The 24,288-nt window shown below is 50.2% G+C and overlaps 1 protein-coding gene across 1 annotated transcript in view; it reads left to right on the top strand.

Annotated features, from left to right (window-relative positions):
* Positions 1-8,579: 8,579 nt before the first annotated feature.
* Positions 8,580-24,288, top strand: part of LOC144955428 (uncharacterized) — a 30,883-nt gene continuing 15,174 nt past the window's right edge. The window contains exons 1-4 of the mRNA XM_078885645.1: positions 8,580-8,674; positions 9,739-9,817; positions 12,185-12,313; positions 16,320-16,466. Coding sequence (XP_078741771.1) covers positions 8,585-8,674; positions 9,739-9,817; positions 12,185-12,313; positions 16,320-16,466 — 445 coding nt within the window. The 5' untranslated portion in view covers positions 8,580-8,584. The remainder of the gene's footprint in view (positions 8,675-9,738; positions 9,818-12,184; positions 12,314-16,319; positions 16,467-24,288) is intronic.

Here is a 24,288-nt window from a genome sequence, read left to right as displayed (position 1 = left end):
ACTCACCCCACACACTCACTCACCACTCACTCACCCACTCACCTCACCCACCCACTCCACTCACCCACCCACCCACCCACTCACTCACTCACCCACCCACCCACTCATTCACCCACTCACCCACCCACCCACCCACTCACTCACTCACTCACCCACCCACCCACCCACCCACTCACTCACTCACTCACCCACCCACCCACTCACCCACCCACTCACTCACTCACCCACTCACCACCCACTCACTCACTCACCCACTCACCACCCACCCACCCACTCACCACCACTCACACCACCCACCCATTCACTCACCCACCCACTCACTCACTCACTCACCCACCCACTCACTCACCCACCCACCCACTCACCCACCCACTCACTCACTCACCCTCTCACTCACCCACCCACTCACCCACTCACCCACCCACTCACCCACCCACTCACTCACCCACCCACCCACCCACTCACTCACTCACCCACCCACCCACTCACTCACCCACTCACCACCCACCCACTCACTCACACCACTCACCCACCCATCCACTCACTCACCCACTCACTCACCCACCCACTCACTCACTCACCCACCCACCCACCCACTCACCCACCTACTCACTCACTCACCCACCCACTCACTCACCACCCACCCACTCACCCACCCACCCACTCACTCACCCACTCACTCACCCACTCACTCACTCACCCACTCACTCACCCACTCACCCACCCACCCACTCACTCACTCACCCACTCACCCACCCACCCACCCACTCACTCGCCCACTCACCCACCCACTCACTCACCCACTTACTCACCCACCACTCACTCACTCACCCACCCACCCACTCACTCACTCACCCACTCACTCACCCACTCACCCACCCACTCACTCCCACTCACTCACTCATCCACTCACCCACCCACCCACTCACCCACCCACTCACTCACTCACCCACTCACCCACCCACCCACTCACCCACCACTCACTCACCCACTCACTCACCCACCCACTCACCCACCCACTCACCCACTCACCCACCCACTCACCCCACTCACCCACCACCACTCACCCCACACACCCCACCCACTCACCCACTCACTCACACCACTCACCCACTCACTCACTCACTCACCCACTCACACACACCACCCACTCACTCACCCACTCACTCACCCACTCACCCACTCACCCACTCACCCCACTCACCCACCACTCCACTCCACCCACTCACTCACTCACTCACTAACTCACCCACCCACCCACCCACTCACTCACTCACCCACCCCACTCACTCACCACTCACTCACCCACTCACTCACTCATCCACTCACCCACACACCACTCACCCACTCACTCACCACTCACTCACCCACCCACGCACTCACCCACCCACTCACTCACCCACCCACACCACCCACTCACTCACTCACCCACCCACCTACTCACCACCCACTCACCCACCACCCACCCACCCACTCACTCACTCACTCACCCACCCACCACCCACTCACTCACTCACTCACCCACCCACCCACCCACCACTCACTCACTCACCCACCTCACCCACCCACCCACTCACTCACCCACTCACCCACCCACCCACTCACTCACCCACCCACTCACTCACTCACCCCCCACCCACTCACTCACTCACCCACCCCACTCACCCACCCACCCACCCACCACCCACTCACTCACTCACCCACCCACTCCACTCACTCACCCACCCACTCACTCACCCACCCACTCACCCACCCACCCACTCACCCACCACTCACTCACCCACCCACCCACTCACTCACTCACTCACCCACCCACTCACTCACCCACTCACCACCCACCCACTCACTCACCCACTCACCCACCCACCCACTCACTCACCCACTCACCTCACCCACCACTCACTCACCCACCCACCCACCCACTCACCCACCTACTCACCTCACTCACCCACCCACTCACTCCACCCACTCACTCACCCCACCCACCCACCCACACTCACCCACCCACTCACCCACTCACTCACCACTCACTCACCCACTCACTCACCCACTCACCCACCCACTCACCCACTCACCCACCCACCCACCCACTCACTCACCCACTCACCCACCCACTCACTCACTCACCCACTCACCCACCCACTCACTCACTCACACCACTCACTCACCCACTCACTCACCCACTCACACACCCACTCACTCACCCAACCACTCACCCACCCACCCACCACACCCACCCACTCACTCACTCACCCACTCACTCACTCACCCACCCACTCACCCACTCACTCACCACCCACCCACCCACCCACCCACCCACTGACCCACCCACCCACTCACCCACTCACCCACCCACCCACCCACCCACTCATCACCCACCACCACTCACCCACTCACTCACCCACTCACCCACCCACCCACTCACTCACCACTCACCCACCCACCCACTCACTCACCCACTCACCAACCCACCCACCCACTCACTCACTCACTCACCCACTCACTCACCCACTCACTCACCCACTCACCCACCCACCCACTCACTCACCCACTCACCAACCCACCCACCCACTCACTCACCCACTCACCACCCATCCACCCACTCACTCACCCACCTACCCACTCACTCACCCACTCACACCACCCACCCACCCACTCACTCACCCACTCACTCACCCACCCACTCACCCACTCACCCACCCACCCACTCACCTCACCCACTCACCCACCCCACCCACTCACTCACTCACCCACTCACTCACCCACTCACTCACCCACTCACTCACCCACCCACTCACTCACTCACCCACTCACTCACCCACCCACTCACCCACTCACTCACTCACTCACCCACCCACCCACTCACTCACTCACTCACTCACCCACCCACCCACTCACTCACCCACTCACCCACCCACCCACTCACTCACCCACTCACCCACTCACCCACCCACCCACCCACCCACCACTCACTCACCTCACCCACCCACCCACTCACTCACTCACTCACCCACTCACCCACCCACCCACCCACTCACCCACCCACTCACCCACCCACCCACCCACTCACTCACTCACTCACCCACCCACCCACTCACCTCACTCCACTCACCCACCCACCCACTCACTCCACCCACTCACCCACTCACCCACCCACCCACTCACCCACCCACCCACTCACTCACCCACCCACCCACCCACCCACCATTCACCCACCCACTCACCCACTCACCCACCCACCCACTCACTCACTCACCCACTTCACTCACTCCACCCACCACCCACTCACCCACCCACCCACTCACCCACCCACTCACTCACCCACCCACCCACCCACTCACCCACCCACCCACTCACACTCACTCACCACTCACTCACCCACTCACTCACTCACTCACCCACTCACTCACCCACTCACCCACCCACCCACCCACTCACTCACCCACTCACCCACCCACCCACCCACTCACTCACCCACTCACCCACCCACTCACTGACTCACCCACTCACTCACCCACCCACTCACCACTCACCCACCCACCCACCCACTCACTCACTCACCACCCTCACTCACCCACTCACTCACCCACTCACCCACCCACTCACCACTCACCCACTCACCTCACCACCCACTCACCCACTCCCCACCACCCATCACCCACTCACCCACCCACCCACTCACCCACTCACTCACCCACCCACCCACTCACTCACTCACTCACCCACCCACCCACCCACCCACTCACCCACTCACTCACCCACCCACCCACCCACTCACTCACTCACCCACTCACACCACCCACCCACTCACCCACCCACTCACTCCACTCACCCACCCACACCACCTCACCCACCCACTCACTCACCCACCTCACCACCACCCACTCACTCACTCACTCACCCACTCACTCACCCACCCACTCACCCACTCACCTCACCCACCCAATCACCCACTCACCCACCCACCCACTCACCCACTCACTCACCCACCCACCCACTCACTCACTCACTCACCCACCCACCCACACCACTCACCCACTCACCCACCCACCCACCCACTCACCCACTCACCCACCCACCCACCCACCCACTCACTCACTCACTCACCCACTCACTCACCCACTCACTCACCCACTCACCCACCCACCCACTCACTCACCCACTCACCCACCCACACTCACCCACTCACTCACCACTCACCCACTCACCCACTCACTCACCCACCCACTCACTCACCCACCCACCCACCCACCCACCCACCCACCACTCACTCACCCACTCACCCACTCACCCACCACCCACCCACTCACTCACCCACTCACCCCACCCACCCACTCACTCACCCACTCCCACCCACCCACCCCACCCACCCACCCCACTCACTCACACTCACCCCACTCACTCACCCACTCACCCACCCACCCACTCACACCACACCACCCACTCACCCACCCACCCACTCACTCACCCACCCACTCACCCACTCACTCACCCACCCACCCACTCACTCACTCACTCACCCACCCACCCACTCACTCACTCACTCACTCACCCACTCACCCACCCACTCACTCACTCACCCACTCACACCACCCACCCACCCACCCACTCACTCACTCACACACCCACTCACTCACCCACTCACTCACACCACTCACCCACCCACCCACTCACTCACCCACCCACCCACTCACTCACTCACCCACTCACCCACTCACTCACCCACTCACCCACCCACCCACTCACTCACCCACTCACCCACCCACCCACCCACTCACTCACCCACTCACCCACCCACTCACTCACTCACTCACCACACCACCCACTCACTCACCCCACTCACCACCCACCCACCCACTCACTCACTCACCCACTCACTCACCCACTCACTCACCCACTCACCCACCCCACTCACTCACTCACCCACTCACCCACCCACCCACCCACTCACTCACTCTCACCCACCACCACCCACTCACCCACCCACCCACTCACCCACTCACCCACCCACTCACTCACCCACCCACCCACCCACCCACTCACTCACCCACCCACCCCACTCACTCACCCACCCACCCACCCACTCACCCACCCACTCACTCACTCACTCACTCACCCACCCACCCACTCACCCCACCCACCCACCCACTCACTCACCCACTCACTCACTCACCCACTCACTCACCCACCCACTCACTCACCCACTCACTCACCCACCCACTCACTCACATCACTCACTCACCCACCCACCCACTCACCCACCCACTCACTCACTCACCCACTCACTCACCCACCCACCCACTCACTCACCCACCCACCCACTCACTCACTCACCCACCCACTCACTCACTCACCCACCCACTCACTCACCCACTCACCCACCCACCCACCCACTCACTCACCCACCCACCCACCCACTCACCCACTCACTCACCCACCCACTCACCCACCCACCCACTCACCCACCCACTCACTCACTCACCCACTCACCCACCCACCCACTCATCCACTCACCCACTCACCCACCCACCCACCCACCCACTCACTCACCCACCCACCCACCCACTCACCCACTCACTCACCCACCCACTCACCCACCCACCCACTCACCCAACCACTCACTCACTCACCCACTCACCCACCCACCCACTCATCCACTCACCCACCCACCCACTCACTCACTCACCCCACCCACTCACTCACTCACCCACCCACTCACTCACTCACCCACTCACCCACCCACCCCACCCACTCACTCACCCAACCACTCACTCACTCACCCACTCACCCACCCACCCACTCATCCACTCACCCACTCACTCACCCACCCACTCACTCACCCACTCACTCACCCACCCACCCACCCACTCACTCACTCACCCACCCACCCACTCACCCACCCACTCACTCACTCACCCACTCACTCACCCACCCACCCACTCACTCACCCACCCACCCACTCACTCACTCACTCACCCACCCACTCACTCACTCACCCACCCACTCACTCACCCACTCACCCACCCACCCACCCACTCACTCACCCACCCACCCACCCACTCACCCACTCACTCACCCACCCACTCACCCACCCACCCACTCACCCAACCACTCACTCACTCACCCACTCACCCACCCACCCACTCATCCACTCACCCACTCACCCACTCACTCACCCCCCTCCTCCCTCTTCACCTGCGGTCTCGTTCGCGATATGCAAATTGACCGGTGACGTCACTCGAATCGAAAGAGGAAGTGGTGGCGTTGGTTCGATACCACAGCGAGTTGGGTGAGTGACTGAGTGGGTGAGTGAGTGAGTGGGTGAGTGAGTGGGTGGGTGAGTGGGTGAGTGAGTGGGTGAGTGAGTGGGTGAGTGAGTGGGTGGGTGAGTGGGTGAGTGGGTGAGTGAGTGAGTGGGTGAGTGAGTGGGTGAGTGGGTGGGTGAGTGGGTGAGTGGGTGAGTGGGTGAGTGGGTGAGTGAGTGGGTGAGTGAGTGGGTGAGTGAGTGGGTGGGTGAGTGAGTGGGTGAGTGGGTGGGTGAGTGAGTGGGTGGGTGAGTGGGTGAGTGGGTGGGTGGGTGAGTGAGTGAGTGGGTGGGTGAGTGGGTGAGTGGGTGGGTGAGTGAGTGTGTAGGTGAGTGGGTGGGTGGGTGAGTGAGTGAGTGGGTGAGTGTGTGAGTGTGTAGTTGAGTGAGTGGGTGAGTGATTGAGTGTGTGGGTGAGTGGGTGAGTGAGTTGGTGAGTGAGTGAGTGAGTGTGTAGTTGAGTGAGTGGGTGAGTGATTGAGTGTGTGAGTGAGTTGGTGATTGAGTGTGTGAGTGAGTGTGAAGTTGATTGAGTGTGTGGGTGAGTGGGTGAGTGAGTGAGTGGGTGAGTGTGTGAGTGTGTAGGTGAGTGAGCGAGTGAGTGTGTGAGTGAGTGAGTGTGTGAGTGAGTGAATGTGTAGGTGAGTGAGTGAGTGTGTAGTTGAGTGTGTAGGTGAGTGAGTGAGTGGGTGAGTGAGTGAATCGAAAGAGGAAGTTGGTGGCGTTGGTTCGATACCACAGCGAGTTGGGTGAGTGCCGAGAGGAGTGGTGTGGTGAGTGAGTGAGTGGGTGAGTGAGTGGGTGAGTGAGTGAGTGGGTGGGTGAGTGAGTGAGTGGGTGGGTGAGTGAGTGGGTGAGTGGGTGGGTGAGTGAGTTAGTGAGTGGGTGGGTGAGTGGGTGGGTGAGTGAGTGGGTGGGTGAGTGAGTGGGTGAGTGAGTGAGTGAGTGGGTGGGGTGAGTGGGTGAGTGGGTGGGTGGGTGAGTGAGTGAGTGAGTGGGTGGGTGAGTGGGTGAGTGGGTGGGTGAGTGAGTGTGTAGGTGAGTGGGTGGGTGGGTGAGTGAGTGGGTGAGTGTGTGAGTCTGCGTGCAAAAACGTCAGCTCGATTGGATCACGGGAAGTGGGTTAAAAAACGAGCGAAAGATTTGCACGGTCGTAAGCGCGCAAGCGAACTTAATATAAAGGATTTTAAAAACTAAAACTGGTAAAACAACAAAACTGGCCGTCTGTCAATAAGCTGTAATAGTTCTAGATTTGAAGCTTTCGTGACTGCAAGGAATCATATTCGTCACGTAGGTAAAACATCAAAATTAATGAAAATAAAATAATAAAAACAAAAATCACGACGTTTCGGAGGCAACACGGTCCCACCTGATGACGGAGACTTGTGTTGCCTCCGAAACGTCGTGATTTTTGTTTTTATTTTATTTTACTTTCATTAATTTTGATGTTTTACCTACGTGACTTCACCGAAAAAACCTAAGAATGTAACCTGCAATAGTTGTCTGTCAAATGAAATGGTTCCAAATCAGTGTAGTTGCATCTTTTTTGCGTGGTTGATCACATCTTTCCAATGATTACTCAGTTTGCAACCCTCATCACGGTTGAAACGATGTCTGTGTTTGTGTATTTGTATGACTTCTCTCCGTGTATCTTGGTGATATACGTCTGCTTAGATGTCCGTCCATAGTTTTTCTGGTTAGAATTTTGTGTTGTAATTTCATTTAAACCCGATGACGATTGTTTGTGTTGCAATGGAAACGTCGTGATTTTTATTTTTTATTTTATTTTTATTTTTTATTAATTTTAATTTTGTACCTGCGTGACTTTATCGAACAAAAACTTAAGAATATGAATCCTTGCAGTCACGAAAGTTTCACACCTAGAAATAGTGGGGTACATCTTCTTGGTTCTTTCGGTAAAGTCACGTAGAAGAAAAATAATGAAATATTAAAAATGAAACATTATAAAAAAAATATTTTATTAATAAAAATAAAGCATAATAAAATAATGTTATTTTATTGTTTTGTTTTATTTATTTATTACTTCCCTTCTACGTGATGACTTTACCGAAAGAACCAAGAAGATGAATCCCTGCAGTCACGAAAGCTTTACATCGAAAATGTATTATGTTTTATTTTTATTATTTTATTAAGTTTTATTTTTACTAATTCATCATGTTTTATTATTTTATTATGTTTTATTTATATTATTTTACTATGTTTTATTTATATTACTTCATTACTTCCCTTCTACGTGACTTTACCGAAAGAACCAAGAAGATGAATCCTTGCGGTCACGAAGGCTTCACATCGAGGATGACTGCGATGTTGGTGATGGTCTTTGCGTTGCCAGATGTCGCCATTCTGCAGGTAAGTGTCACGCAATGTCACATCCACCCTTCTGCAGTGTAGTGTATAGTGTAGTGTATAGTGTAGTGTAGTGTATAATAGTGTGGTGTACCAGGTGAGGTAGTTAACATCTCACGGAATCCGTGGTCAAACCCACGACCTCCTGTAGACCAGGCGAGGTAGTTAACATCTCACAAGATCTGCGATCAAACCCACGACCTCCTGTACACCAGGCGAGGTAGATAACATCTCACAGAATCCGGGATCTAACCCACGACCTCCTGTGTACCAGGCGAGGTAGTTAACATCTCACAAGATCTGCGATCAAACCCACGACCTCCTGTACACCAGGCGAGGTAGTTAACATCTCACACAATCCGTGGTCAAACCCACGACCTCCTGTATACCAGGCGAGGTAGTTAACATCTCACAGGGTCCGGGATAAAACCCACGACCTCCTGTACACCAGGCGAGGTAGTTAACATCTCACAAGATCTGCGATCAAACCCACGACCTCCTGTGTAGCAGGCGAGGTAGTTAACATCTCACAGGGTCCGGGATCAAACCCACAACCTCCTGTACACCAGGCGAGGTAGTTAACATCTCACGAAATCCGCGATCAAACCCACGACCTCCTGTGTACCAGGCGAGGTAGTTAACATCTCCCAGAATCCGCGATCAAACCCACGACATCCTGTACACCAGGCGAGGTAGTTAACATCTCACGAAATCCGCGATCAAACCCACGACATCCTGTACACCAGGCGAGGTAGTTAACATCTCACAAGATCTGCGATCAAACCCACGACCTCCTGTACACCAGGCGAGGTAGTTAACATCTCACGAAATCCGCGATCAAACCCACGACATCCTGTACACCAGGCGAGGTAGTTAACATCTCACAGGGTCCGGGATCGAACTCACGAACCTCCTGTAGACCAGGCGAGGTAGTTAACATCTCACGAAATCCGCGATCAAACCCACGACCTCCTGTACACCAGGCGAGGTAGTTAACATCTCACAGAATCCGGGATCGAACTCACGAACCTCTGGATTGACGATGCCCGTCTCTCTCTCCTTCGCAGGCAATCACAGTTCCCGCATGCGGTGATGGCTTCTACCTTGCACCAAGCGGTACCATTTGCTGTGAGAATTGCCCAGCAGGTGACGGAGATTGGGGGGCATCTCATAAGTCGTTCGCGAAGAGTTTTTTGCGTTTCTTTCATATCCTTTATTTTCATTTTCTCATCGCGGAATGAAATAAAATTTGCCCGTAAAACTCTAGATTTAATTCTAGATTTAACCCGTAAAAACAAAGTTTTCCACTATAAATCCTTCATATGCGTGGCGGCTAGAGTCCTCTCGTCCTCGGGCTTGAGAAGGCTGCCACCTATGGGTCAGATGATTGCCTGCCACCATTAAGCAATTGGTATTTAAATATTAAAAAAAATTTCCTAAAAAGTGTAAAATTTGGGAAATTTTTTTTCACGAAAATAAATTGCCACGCACAACGAGTCTGTCTGCAAAATGTCAGCTCGATTGGATCACGGGAAGTGGGTTAAAAAACGACCGAAAGATTTGCACGGTCGTAAGCAAGCAAGCAAGCAAGTGAACTTAATATAAAGGATTTAAAAACATCATTTCAAAATATAGTGATAGGTTTTTACCCTTTCAACTGGTACAAAAAACTGACACCTTTATTATACAAGGCATCATGTTTGCAATAACCGCAACACAAGCAGTCAAAATGCAAACAACAAGAAACAACTCTGATAATATTATTGGTTCTTTTGGTAAAGTCACGTAGAAGGGAACTAATAAAATAATAACAATCTATCTTAAAAAAATCTCACGACGTTTCGTGAGAATTTTTATTGTTTTCTATTTTTATTATTTTATTACTTCCCTTCTACGTGTCTTTACCGAAAGAACCAAGAAGATGAATCCCTGCAGTCACGAAAGCTTTCAATCAAAATTTAACTCTGATAATGATATGCACTGTCCTTGAAGTTGATTGGTGCACACCCGAGACAGCTTTCCTTAGAGCCTAGTCTCACATGGTCCTTGAAGTTGATTGGTCCACACCCGAGACAGCTTTCCTAGAGCCTAGTCTCACATGGTCCTTGAAGTTGATTGGTCCACACCCGAGACAGCTTTCCTTAGAGCCTAGTCTCACATGGTCCTTGAAGTTGATTGGTCCACACCCGAGACAGCTTTCCTTAGAGCCTAGTCTCACATGGTCCTTGAAGTTGATTGGTGCACACCCGAGACAGCTTTCCTTAGAGCCTAGTCTCACGTGGTCCTAGAAGTTGATTGGTCCACACCCGAGACAGCTTTCCTTAGAGCCTAGTCTCACATGGTCCTTGAAGTTGATTGGTCCACACTCGAGACAGCTTTCTTTAGAGCCTAGTCTCACATGGTCCTTGAAGTTGATTGGTCCACACCCGAGACAGCTTTCCTTAGAGCCTAGTCTCACATGGTCCTTGAAGTTGATTGGTCCACACCCGAGACAGCTTTCCTTAGAGCCTAGTCTCACATGGTCCTTGAAGTTGATTGGTCCACACCCGAGACAGCTTTCCTTAGAGCCTAGTCTCACATGGTCCTTGAAGTTGATTGGTGCACACCCGAGACAACTTTCCTTAGAGCCTAGTCTCACATGGTCCTTGAAGTTGATTGGTGCACACCCGAGACAGCTTTCCTTAGAGCCTAGTCTCACATGGTCCTTGAAGTTGATTGGTGCACACCCGAGACAGCTTTCCTTAGAGCCTAGTCTCATATGGTGTTGGACCAGATGACGCCAAAAGGCGCACAACTCAAAGACAGCGTCACTATCAGAGTATTGAGAACTCGGGGTGAGGCATTTACACTATGAGACATCTTCTTTACCAGTGGCAAAATATAGTGATAGGTTTTTACCCTTTCAAAGGTGTCAGTTTTTGGCTACCTGGGGGATCTTTGTATTTGTGCTACTCGCTACTAACTAACAGCACTTGCCCCTACAGCCTGCTAGAGGCTACCTGGGCGATCTGTGCCTTTGTGCTACTCGCTACTAACTAACAGCCACTTGCCCCTACAGCCCTGCTAGAGGCTACACGGGGGATCTTTGTCTTTGTGCTACTAACAGCACGTGCCCCTACAGCCTGCAAGAGGCTACCTGGGCGATCTTTGCCTTTGTGCTACTAACAGCCACTTGCCCCTACAGCCTGCTAGAGGCTACCTGGGCAATCTGTGTCTGTGTGCTACTCGCTACTAACAGCACTTGCCCCTCCAACCCTGCTAGAGGCTACCTGGGGGATCTTTGTCTTTATGCTACTAACAGCACTTGCCCCTACAGCCTGCTAGAGGCTACCTGGGGGATCTTTGTTTTTGTGCTACTCGCTACTAACTAACATCACTTGCCCCTACAGCCTGCTAGAGGCTACCTGGGGGATCTTTGTTTTTGTGCTACTCGCTACTAACTAACATCACTTGCCCCTACAGCCTGCTAGAGGCTACCTGGGGGGTCTTTGTCTTTGATTTTCACCCAAACAGGAAGTTATTTAAAAGCTGACTGCACCATTCAGCACGGAGCTCCCAGCTGTGGCATCTGTGATGGTGGCACCTTCACCGAGTTTCCAAACAGCTCAGAAAAATGCTTCTCATGCACATCTTGTGAGCCCGGTGAGCCATTGGTAGAGATTGTACACTACACTATACACTACGCTACTATACACTACGCTATACACTACACTATACACTACGCTATACACTATACACTACACTACTATACACTATACACTACACTATACACTACACTAATATACACTACACTATACACTACACTATACACTACGCTATACACTATACACTACACTACTATACACTACACTACTATACACTACACTATACACTACACTATACACTACACTAATATACACTACACTATACACTACACTATACACTACACTATACACTACACTACTATACACTACACTACTATACACTATACACTACACTACTATACACTATACACTACACTATACACTACACTACTATACACTACACTACTATACACTACACTACTATACACTATACACTACACTATACACTACACTATACACTACACTACTATACACTACACTATACACTACACTACTATACACTACACTACTATACACTACACTACTATACACTATACACTACACTATACACTACACTATACACTACACTACTATACACTACACTACTATACACTATACACTACACTATACACTACACTATACACTACACTACTATACACTACACTACTATACACTACACTATACACTACACTATACACTACACTGCTATACACTATACTACTATACACTATACACTACACTATACACTACACTATACACTACACTATACACTACACTACTATACACTACACTACTATACACTACACTACTATACACTACACTATACACTACACTACTATACACTACACCACTATACACTACACTATACACTACACTATACACTACACTACACTATACACTACACTATACACTACACTATACACTACACTATACACTACACACTACACTATACACTACACTATACACTACACTACTATACACTACACACTACACTATACACTACACTATACACTACACTATACACTAAACAGTACACTATACACTACACTAAACAGTACACTATACACTACACTACACACTACACCATACACTACACTATACACTACACTATGCACTACACTATACACTACACTACACACTACACTATACACTACACTATACACTACACTATACACTACACTATACACTACTACACTATACACTACTACACTACACTATACACTACTACACTACACTATACACTACTATACACTACACTATACACTACACTATACACTACACTATGCACTACACTATACGCTACACTATACACTACACTATACACTACACTATACACTACACTATACACTACTACACTACACTATACACTACTATACACTACACTATACACTACACTATACACTACACTATACACTACACTATGCACTACACTATACGCTACACTATACGCTACACTATACACTACACTATACACTACTATACACTACACTATACACTACACTATACGCTACACTATACACTACACTATACACTACACTATACACTACACTACACACTACACTATACACTACACTATACACTACTACACTACACTATACACTACACTATACACTACTACACTACACTATACACTACTACACTACACTATACACTACACTATACACTACACTATACACTACACTATACACTACACTATACACTACTACACTATACACTATACACTACTACACTACACTATACACTACACTATACACTACACTATACACTACTATACACTATACACTACACTATACACTACACTATACACTACACTATGCACTACACTATACGCTACACTATACACTACACTATACACTACACTATACACTACTACACTACACTATACACTACACACTACACTATACACTACTATACACTACACTATACACTACACTATACACTACACTATACACTACACTATGCACTACACTATACGCTACACTATACGCTACACTATACACTACACTATACACTACTATACACTACACTATACACTACACTATACACTACACTATACACTACACCATACACTACACCATACACTACACCATACACTACACTATGCACTACACTATACACTACACTATACACTACACCATACACTACACCATACACTACACCATACACTACACCATACACTACACTATACACTACACTATACACTACACTATACACTACACCATACACTACACCATACACTACACTATACACTACACTATACACTACACTACACACTACACTATACACTACACTATACACTACTACACTATACACTACACCATACACTACACTATACACTACACTATACACTACACTATACACTACACCATACACTACACTATACACTATACACTACACTATACACTACACTATACACTACACTATACACTACACTATACACTACACTATACACTATACACTACACACTACACTACACACTACACTATACACTACACTATACACCATACACTACACTATACACTACACTATACACTACACTATACACTACACTATACACTACACTATACACTACTCTACACACTACACTACACACTACACTACACACTACACTACACACTACACTATACACTACACTATGCACTACACTATGCACTACACTATACACTACACTATACACTACACACTACACTACACACTACACTACACACTACACTATACACTACACTATGCACTACACTATACACTACACTACACACTACACTATACACTACACTATACACTACACACTACACTATACACTACACTACACACTACACTATACACTACACTATACACTACACTACACACTACACTACACACTACACTACACACTACACTATACACTACACTATACACTACACTATGCACTACACTATACACTACACTATACACTACACTACACACTACACTACACACTACACTACACACTACACTACACACTACACTACACACTACACTACACACTACACTACACACTACACTATACACTACACTATACACTACACTATACACTACACCATACACTACACCATACACTACACTATACACTACACTATACACTACACCATACACTACACCATACACTACACCATACACTACACTATACACTACACTATACACTACACTATACACTACACTATACACTACACCATACACTACACCATACACTACACTATACACTACACTATACACTACACTATACACTACACTATACACTACCATACACTACACTATACACTACACTATACACTACACTATACACTACACCATACACTACACTATACACTACACTATACACTACCATACACTACACTATACACTACACTACACACTACACTACACACTACACTATACACTACACTATACACTACACTATACACTACACTACACACTACACTATACACTACACTATACACTACACTATACACTACACCATACACTACACTATACACTACACTATACACTACACCATACACTACACTATACACTACACTATACACTACACTACACACTACACTACACTATACACTACACTATACACTACACTATACACTACACTATACACTACACCATACACTACACTATACACTACACTATACACTACACTATACACTACACTATACACTACCATACACTACACTATACACTACACTATACACTACACTATACACTACACCATACACTACACTATACACTACACTATACACTACCATACACTACACTATACACTACACTACACACTACACTACACTATACACTACACTACACACTACACTATACACTACACTATACACTACACTATACACTACACCACACACTACACTATACACTACACTATACACTACACTATACACTACACTATACACTATACACTACACTACACACTACACTATACACTACACTATACACTACTACACTACACTATACACTACACTATACACTACACTACACACTACACTACTACACTACACTATACACTACTCTATATTGTTTTCTCCCACCCACAGACGAGGAGGAGGTGCGGCAATGCAACACAACCACAGACAGACGGTGCAGCTGCAAACCCGGCTACCATCAGCTTGGCGGCGAGAAATTCTGCAGGAAAGATTCTGTTCCACCCGGGACATCAAGCACCAGCGGACCTCCTGATTCTGGTACATTTCGACGATCTTGTCGTATGAAGCGATACAAATTATCATCGTCGTCATCATCATCGTAAGCAGGTAAACCATCCTATAAACCATCATCATCATCGTCGTCGTCATCATTGTCATGTAAACCATCCTATAAACCATCATCATCATCATCGTAAGCAGGTAAACCATCCTATAAACCATCATCATCATCATCGTAAGTAGGTAAACCATCCTATAAACCATCATCATCATCATCATCATCGTAAGCAGGTAAACCATCCTATAAATCGTCGTCATCATCATCGTAAGCAGGTAAACCATCCTATAAATCGTCGTCATCATCATCGTAAGCAGGTAAACCATCCTATAAACCATCATCATCATCATCATCGTAAGCAGGTAAACCATCCTATAAACCATCATCATCATCATCGTAAGTAGGTAAACCATCCTATAAACCATCATCATCATCATCGTAAGCAGGTAAACCATCCTATAAACCATCATCATCATCATCATCATCGTAAGCAGGTAAACCATCCTATAAACCATCATCATCATCATCATCGTAAGCAGGTAAACCATCCTATAAACCATCATCATCATCATCGTAAGCAGGTAAACCATCCTATAAACCATCATCATCATCATCGTAAGTAGGTAAACCATCCTATAAACCATCATCATCATCATCATCATCGTAAGCAGGTAAACCATCCTATAAATCGTCGTCATCATCATCGTAAGCAGGTAAACCATCCTATAAATCGTCGTCATCATCATCGTAAGCAGGTAAACCATCCTATAAACCATCATCATCATCATCATCGTAAGCAGGTAAACCATCCTATAAACCATCATCATCATCATCGTAAGCAGGTAAACCATCCTATAAACCATCATCATCATCATCATCATCGTAAGCAGGTAAACCATCCTATAAACCATCATCATCGTAAGCAGGTAAACCATCCTATAAACCATCATCATCATCATCGTAAGCAGGTAAACCATCCTATAAACCATCATCATCATCATCATCGTAAGCAGGTAAACCATCCTATAAATCGTCGTCATCATCATCGCAAGCAGGTAAACCATCCTATAAACCATCATCATCATCATCATCGTAAGCAGGTAAACCATCCTATAAACCATCATCATCATCGTAAGCAGGTAAACCATCCTATAAACCATCATCATCATCATCGTAAGCAGGTAAACCATCCTATAAACCATCATCATCATCATCATCATCATCGTAAGCAGGTAAACCATCCTATAAACCATCATCATCGTCATCGTAAGCAGGTAAACCATCCTATAAACCATCATCATCGTCATCGTAAGCAGGTAAACCATCCTATAAACCATCATCATCATCATCGTAAGCAGGTAAACCATCCTATAAATCGTCGTCATCATCATCGTAAGCAGGTAAACCATCCTATAAACCATCATCATCGTCATCGTAAGCAGGTAAACCATCCTATAAACCATCATCATCGTCATCGTAAGCAGGTAAACCATCCTATAAACCATCATCATCATCATCGTAAGCAGGTAAACCATCCTATAAACCATCATCATCATCATCATCGTAAGTAGGTAAACCATCCTATAAACCATCATCATCATCATCGTAAGCAGGTAAACCATCCTATAAATCGTCGTCATCATCATCGTAAGCAGGTAAACCATCCTATAAATCGTCGTCATCATCATCGTAAGCAGGTAAACCATCCTATAAACCATCATCATCATCGTAAGCAGGTAAACCATCCTATAAACCATCATCATCATCATCGTAAGCAGGTAAACCATCCTATAAACCATCATCATCGTCATCGTAAGCAGGTAAACCATCCTATAAACCATCATCATCATCATCATCGTAAGCAGGTAAACCATCCTATAAATCGTCGTCATCATCATCGTAAGCAGGTAAACCATCCTATAAACCATCATCATCATCATCATCGTAAGCAGGTAAACCATCCTATAAACCATCATCATCATCATCGTAAGCAGGTAAACCATCCTATAAACCATCATCATCATCATCATCATCGTAAGCAGGTAAACCATCCTATAAATCGTCGTCATCATCATCGTAAGCAGGTAAACCATCCTATAAATCGTCGTCATCATCATCGTAAGCAGGTAAACCATCCTATAAATCGTCGTCATCATCATCGTAAGCAGGTAAACCATCCTATAAACCATCATCATCGTCATCATCGTAAGCAGGTAAACCATCCTATAAACCATCATCATCGTCATCGTAAGCAGGTAAACCATCCTATAAATCGTCGTCATCATCATCGCAAGCAGGTAAACCATCCTATAAATCGTCGTCATCATCATCGTAAGCAGGTAAACCATCCTATAAACCATCATCATCATCATCATCGTAAGCAGGTAAACCATCCTATAAACCATCATCATCGTCATCAGCATGTAACCCATCCTATAAACCATCATCATCGTCATCATCAGCATGTACACCATCCTATAAACCATCATCATCATCAGCAGCATGTAAACCATCCTATAAACCATCATCATCATTATCATCGTCATCATTGTCATATAAACCATCCTATAAACCATCATTATCATTATCGTCATCACCATCAGCATCTAAACCATCCTATAAACCATTATCATCGTCATATAAACATCATCATCACATACACCATCATCATCGTCATATAAACATCATCATCATCATCCTATAAACCATCATCATCGTCATGTAAAACATCATCATCATCGTCATATAAACCATCATCACCACAACACATTCCTACTGCGGAGGGAGCTGGTAGGAACGTTGGGTTGCTCGGTCAATGGCCTGCAGGGTCAAAGGCAACGTGGGTGTATTCCGCAAATATGGCCGACTGTGAGGGCGGGCACAAGCCGGCATCAGTAGGTGAAACGTTGAGTTTTATAAGGGGCACCACGGGGTGACCAGCCCCTCCCCACCCAGCCCCACCCCTCCCACCCCCCACCCAGCCCCACCCCCTCCCACCCTCCACCCAGCCCCACCCTCTCCACCCAGCCCCTCCCCACCCTGCCCCTCCCCACCCAGCCCCACCCCTCCCACCCCCCACCGAGCCCCATCCCCCACCCAGCCCCTCCCCACCCTCCCCAACCAGCCCCTCCCTCCCCATCCAGCCCCTCCCCACCCAGCCCCTCCCCACCCAGCCCCTCCCCACTCTCCCCTCCCCACCCAGCCCCTCCCCACCCAGCCCCACCCTCCCCACCCAGCCCCTCCCAGCCCCACCCTCCCCACCAGCCCCTCCCCACTCTCCCCTCCCCACCCAGCCCCTCCCCACCCAGCCCCACCCTCCCCACCCAGCCCCTCCCCTCCCCACCCTCCCCACCCAGCCCTTCCCCACCCCAGCCCCTCCCCTCCCCACCCTCCCCACCCAGCCCCTCCCCTCCCCACCCTCCCCACCCAGCCCCACCCTCCCCACCCAGCCCTTCCCCACCCAGCCCCTCCCCTCCCCACCCTCCCCACCCAGCCCCTCCCCTCCCACCCCTCCCCACCAGCCCCACCCTCCCCACCCAGCCCCTCCCTCCCCTCCCCTCCCCACCCAGCCCCTCCCTCCCCTCCCCTCCCCACCCTGGTTAAACCCAGGATGGATTGTAGGCAGGCCAGCCTAAATGTTTCCAACCGGCGAAGATGCTCCACTAGGGGGGTCCACGTTTCGCAAGCGTAGAGAAGGGAGGGAATGACCGTGGCCGAGAAGACCTGAAGCTTCGTGCGGAGCGACAGACCAGGTAGCTTCCACACAGCGTTACGCAACCGATGAAAAGATATTGCCGCTCGACTGATTCGGAGTGAGACCTCTGCTGATAAACTGGAGCCGGTCATAAGCACACTGCCCAAGTATGGGAAACTCTCCACTCTCTCCACAAGTGCCCCAACACCGATTGGAGTGTCCGATGGTACAAAATACCCAGGCAGGTGCTTAGTTTTGGTGGGGCTGATGGTAAGGCCCCACCTCTTAGTGGCACGCTCCAGTCTCAGCAGCAGCGTCTCCAACTCCTCTTCTGAATGAGCAGCTATTACCAAATCATCGGCATACATAACGTGGTTGACCAATTGGGAGCCATCCCTTGATCGCACCCGGGCGTCGATCATACTCCCATTATATCTGTACCAAATGGAAATTCCCCCGGTACAGCTATTGAAGGCTTCACGAACTACGCAGTCGAAATAGATGTTAAATAATGTGGGAGCCAGAGGACATCCCTGTCGCACCCCAAGGTGTACAGGGAAAGGCTCCGACTCCCGGCCACGTAGTTTTACCCGGGCCCGCTCACCATCATGAAGGTCCTTAATGATCGTGAGCAGAGGGTCAGGGACTCCGAAAGCACGAAGAACAACCCAGAGCCCAGGCCTACTGATGGTATCATAGGCCTTGACCAGGTCAATAAAGCAGAGATGTAGGTCTTGTTGTAATTCCCTACATCTCTGCTGTAACAGATTGACAGGAAATATGGCATCTGTGCTGGACCGCCCTTTCCTGAAACCGCATTGGGGTTCCGCAAGCCTCTCCTCAGCGTGCCTAGCAAGGCGATGTTGAATAATCCTTGCCAGGACCTTTCCCGGCACACTGAGGAGTGAGATGCCCCTGTAGTTGTCACAGACACACAGATACACACACACAGACACACACACAGACACATACAGACACTCACACACACACAAACACACACACATAGACACACACATAGACACACACACAGACACATACAGACACACACACAGACACACACACAGACACACACACACACACAGACACACAGACACACACACAGACACATACACACCAACACACACACACAGACACATACACACAGACACACACACACAGACACACAGTCACATACACAGAGACACACACACACAGACACAACAACAACAACCGCCATTCGCCACTAAGTGGCGGTGACGTCACCACGACGCTTGTGCCAGGCCATGTGCACCTTGAGGCCACGTGAAGTGTCGAACGCCCGCTGGCAGGAGGTCACGGGGCAGACCCAGGTGCCACGGGTCGACTGACCGAGATGACCGAGATGACTGGCTGATGCACCACCTGTGCCCCCTACTGTGCCAACTTGCTGTGCTTTAGCCACCCGGCGCTCCGCTCGTTGTTGTGAGCGTCGCTCCTCCGCCCTCCGTTGTTGTTGGAGGGCGACTGCCTCCAACTGCCCAGTAGCGTCCTTCACGAGCCTCCTCCACTGAGGCCGATCTTGACACCGCTGGTACCAGTCATCGGCAAGTCCACTCAGCTCCACGTCCTCCTGTACCACATCACTCCATCTCTTCTCTAGCCCGTGCCGCGCCCGTTTAGCCCCCTCGATCCGGCCGAACAAAAGCTGTTTAGGCATGCGGTGGCTGGGCATGCGGGCTACATGACCCAGCCAACGCAGCCTTGCCTGCCGGAGGAGCTCACTGATGGGACTTTGCCCAGATCTTTCAAGGACTTGTGAGCTCCTCACACAATCCAGCCTGGTTAAACCCAGGATGGATCGTAGGCAGGCCAGCCTAAATGTTTCCAACCGGCGAAGATGCTCCACTAGGGGGGTCCACGTTTCGCAAGCATAGAGAAGGGAGGGAATGACCGTGGCCGAGAAGACCTGAAGCTTCGTGCGGAGCGACAGACCAGGTAGCTTCCACACAGCGTTACGCAACCGATGAAAAGATATTGCCGCTCGACTGATTCGGAGTGAGACCTCTGCTGATAAACTGGAGCCGGTCATGAGCACACTGCCCAGGTATGGGAAACTCTCTACTCTCTCCACAACTGCCCCATCACCGATTGGGAGTTGTGGGGGCGGAGTGCCCGATGGTACAAAATACCCAGGCAGGTGCTTAGTTTTGGTGGGGCTGATGGTAAGGCCCCACCTCTTAGTGGCACGCTCCAGTCTCAGCAGCAGCGTCTCCAACTCCTCTTCTGAATGAGCAGCTATTACCAAATCATCGGCATACATAACGTGGTTGACCAATAGGGAGCCATCCCTTGATCGCACCCGGGCGTCGATCAGCCTCCCATTGTATCTGTACCAAATGGTAATTCCCCCGGTACAGCTATTGAAGGCTTCACGAACTACGCAGTCGAAATAGATGTTAAATAATGTGGGAGCCAGAGGACATCCCTGTCGCACCCCAAGGTGTACAGGGAAAGGCTCCGACTCCCGGCCACGTAGTTTTACCCGGGCCCGCTCACCATCATGAAGGTCCTTAATGATCGTGAGCAGAGGGTCAGGGACTCCGAAAGCACGAAGAACAACCCAGAGCCCAGTCCTACTGATGGTATCATAGGCCTTGACCAGGTCAATAAAGCAGAGATGTAGGTCTTTTTGGAATTCCCTACACCTCTGCTGTAGCAGACGGACAGAAAATATGGCATCTGTGCAGGACCGCCCTTTCCTGAAACCACATTGGGGCTCCGCAAGCCTCTCCTCAGCATGCCTAGCAAGGCGATGTTGAATAATCCTTGCCAGGACCTTACCCGGCACACTGAGGAGTGAGATGCCCCTGTAGTTGTTACAGTCGGTACGGTCCCCCTTCTTAAAGAGGGGGACCACCAGGGCATCCTTCCAGTCCTGCGGAACCCGTCCAGTGGTCCAGACTGTTGTTATGATGTCATATAGGGCAGTCTGTGCACAAACGCCACCCTCCCTCAGCATTTCGCCTGGGAGATCATCTCTGCCCGGTGCCTTCCCTGGTCTCAGACTCCGGATCGCCCTCAGTACTTCCTCAACAGCCGGTACCTCAGCCAGCCACTCACAGGGGGTGACCTCTTCCAATATTTGAGGCACCGCAGCCTCAGCAGGGTTATCCCCACTTTGTGCCATGATGTTTTCCTGGCTGAGAGATTTTCCCTCCCCCAGGACCTCACAGAAATGCTCAGCAAATCTGCAAACCTGTTCCTGGGGGTCGGAGATTGGATCACCGTTTTTTCCTCTAATGATGGTAATAGGTGTGGCGCTGCAGGTTACTTTTTTGATGGAGTTAAATAGTGATTTGTGATCGCGGGCCACTGAGGCAGACTCCATCTCCTCAGCAACCCGCGACCACCACCCATCCTTACAGCGCCTCACGGCTCTCCGAACCTCCGAGCGAAGACTGCGGTAAACCTCCTCATTCTCTGACGTGGGATGCTGTAGGCGATGAGAGTGGGCCTGTCGCTTTTTCTCAATTAACCTGAACACCTCCTCCGTCAGCCAGGGTTCCCGGGGAGGTCTGGACCGCGTACCCAAAGCAGCCATTGCAGCTGCATGAGTCACAGTCTTAAACCTCGCCCATTTACCCTCGACATCAGGTGGAGTGGGGGACGATGCCAACCCCAGCTGCAAGCGATGATGAAATTCTCGCTTGCAACTTTCATCAGCTAACTTAGACCAGGCCACTTTTGGTTGGAATGGGATCCTGGGTGTACACCCACCACCGGAGTGGAAGAATGGCAGGCGCATCTTACAGATGACTAGTCGATGGTCAGAGGGCAGATCAGCTCCACGGTAGGTCCTGGTGTCAAGGACATGGGCTCGCATCCGCTGGTCCGTCACTACGTAGTCCAGCAGATGTTCTTGCTTAGACCCGGCATGCATCCATGATGTTGTGTGGATGCGCCGATGCCGGAAGAGCGTGTTGGTAATTACAAGCCCATGGGCTGCACAAAAATCTAGCAGCCTCCTACCGTTATTATTGAGCTGATCTGGCCCATGCCTTCCAATCACTCCAGACCAGGTGCCAGTATCATGACCAACTCGGGCATTGAAGTCACCCAACAAGATGACTCTGTCCCGAGTGGCCACTTTA

The sequence above is a fragment of the Lampetra fluviatilis genome, unplaced genomic scaffold (assembly GCF_964198595.1).
Source record: "Lampetra fluviatilis unplaced genomic scaffold, kcLamFluv1.1 SCAFFOLD_652, whole genome shotgun sequence".
In the NCBI taxonomy this organism is placed as follows: Eukaryota; Metazoa; Chordata; class Hyperoartia; order Petromyzontiformes; family Petromyzontidae; genus Lampetra; species Lampetra fluviatilis.
Note: the sequence above shows the minus strand (reverse complement) of the source record. Positions and strands in the feature narration are given on the sequence as shown.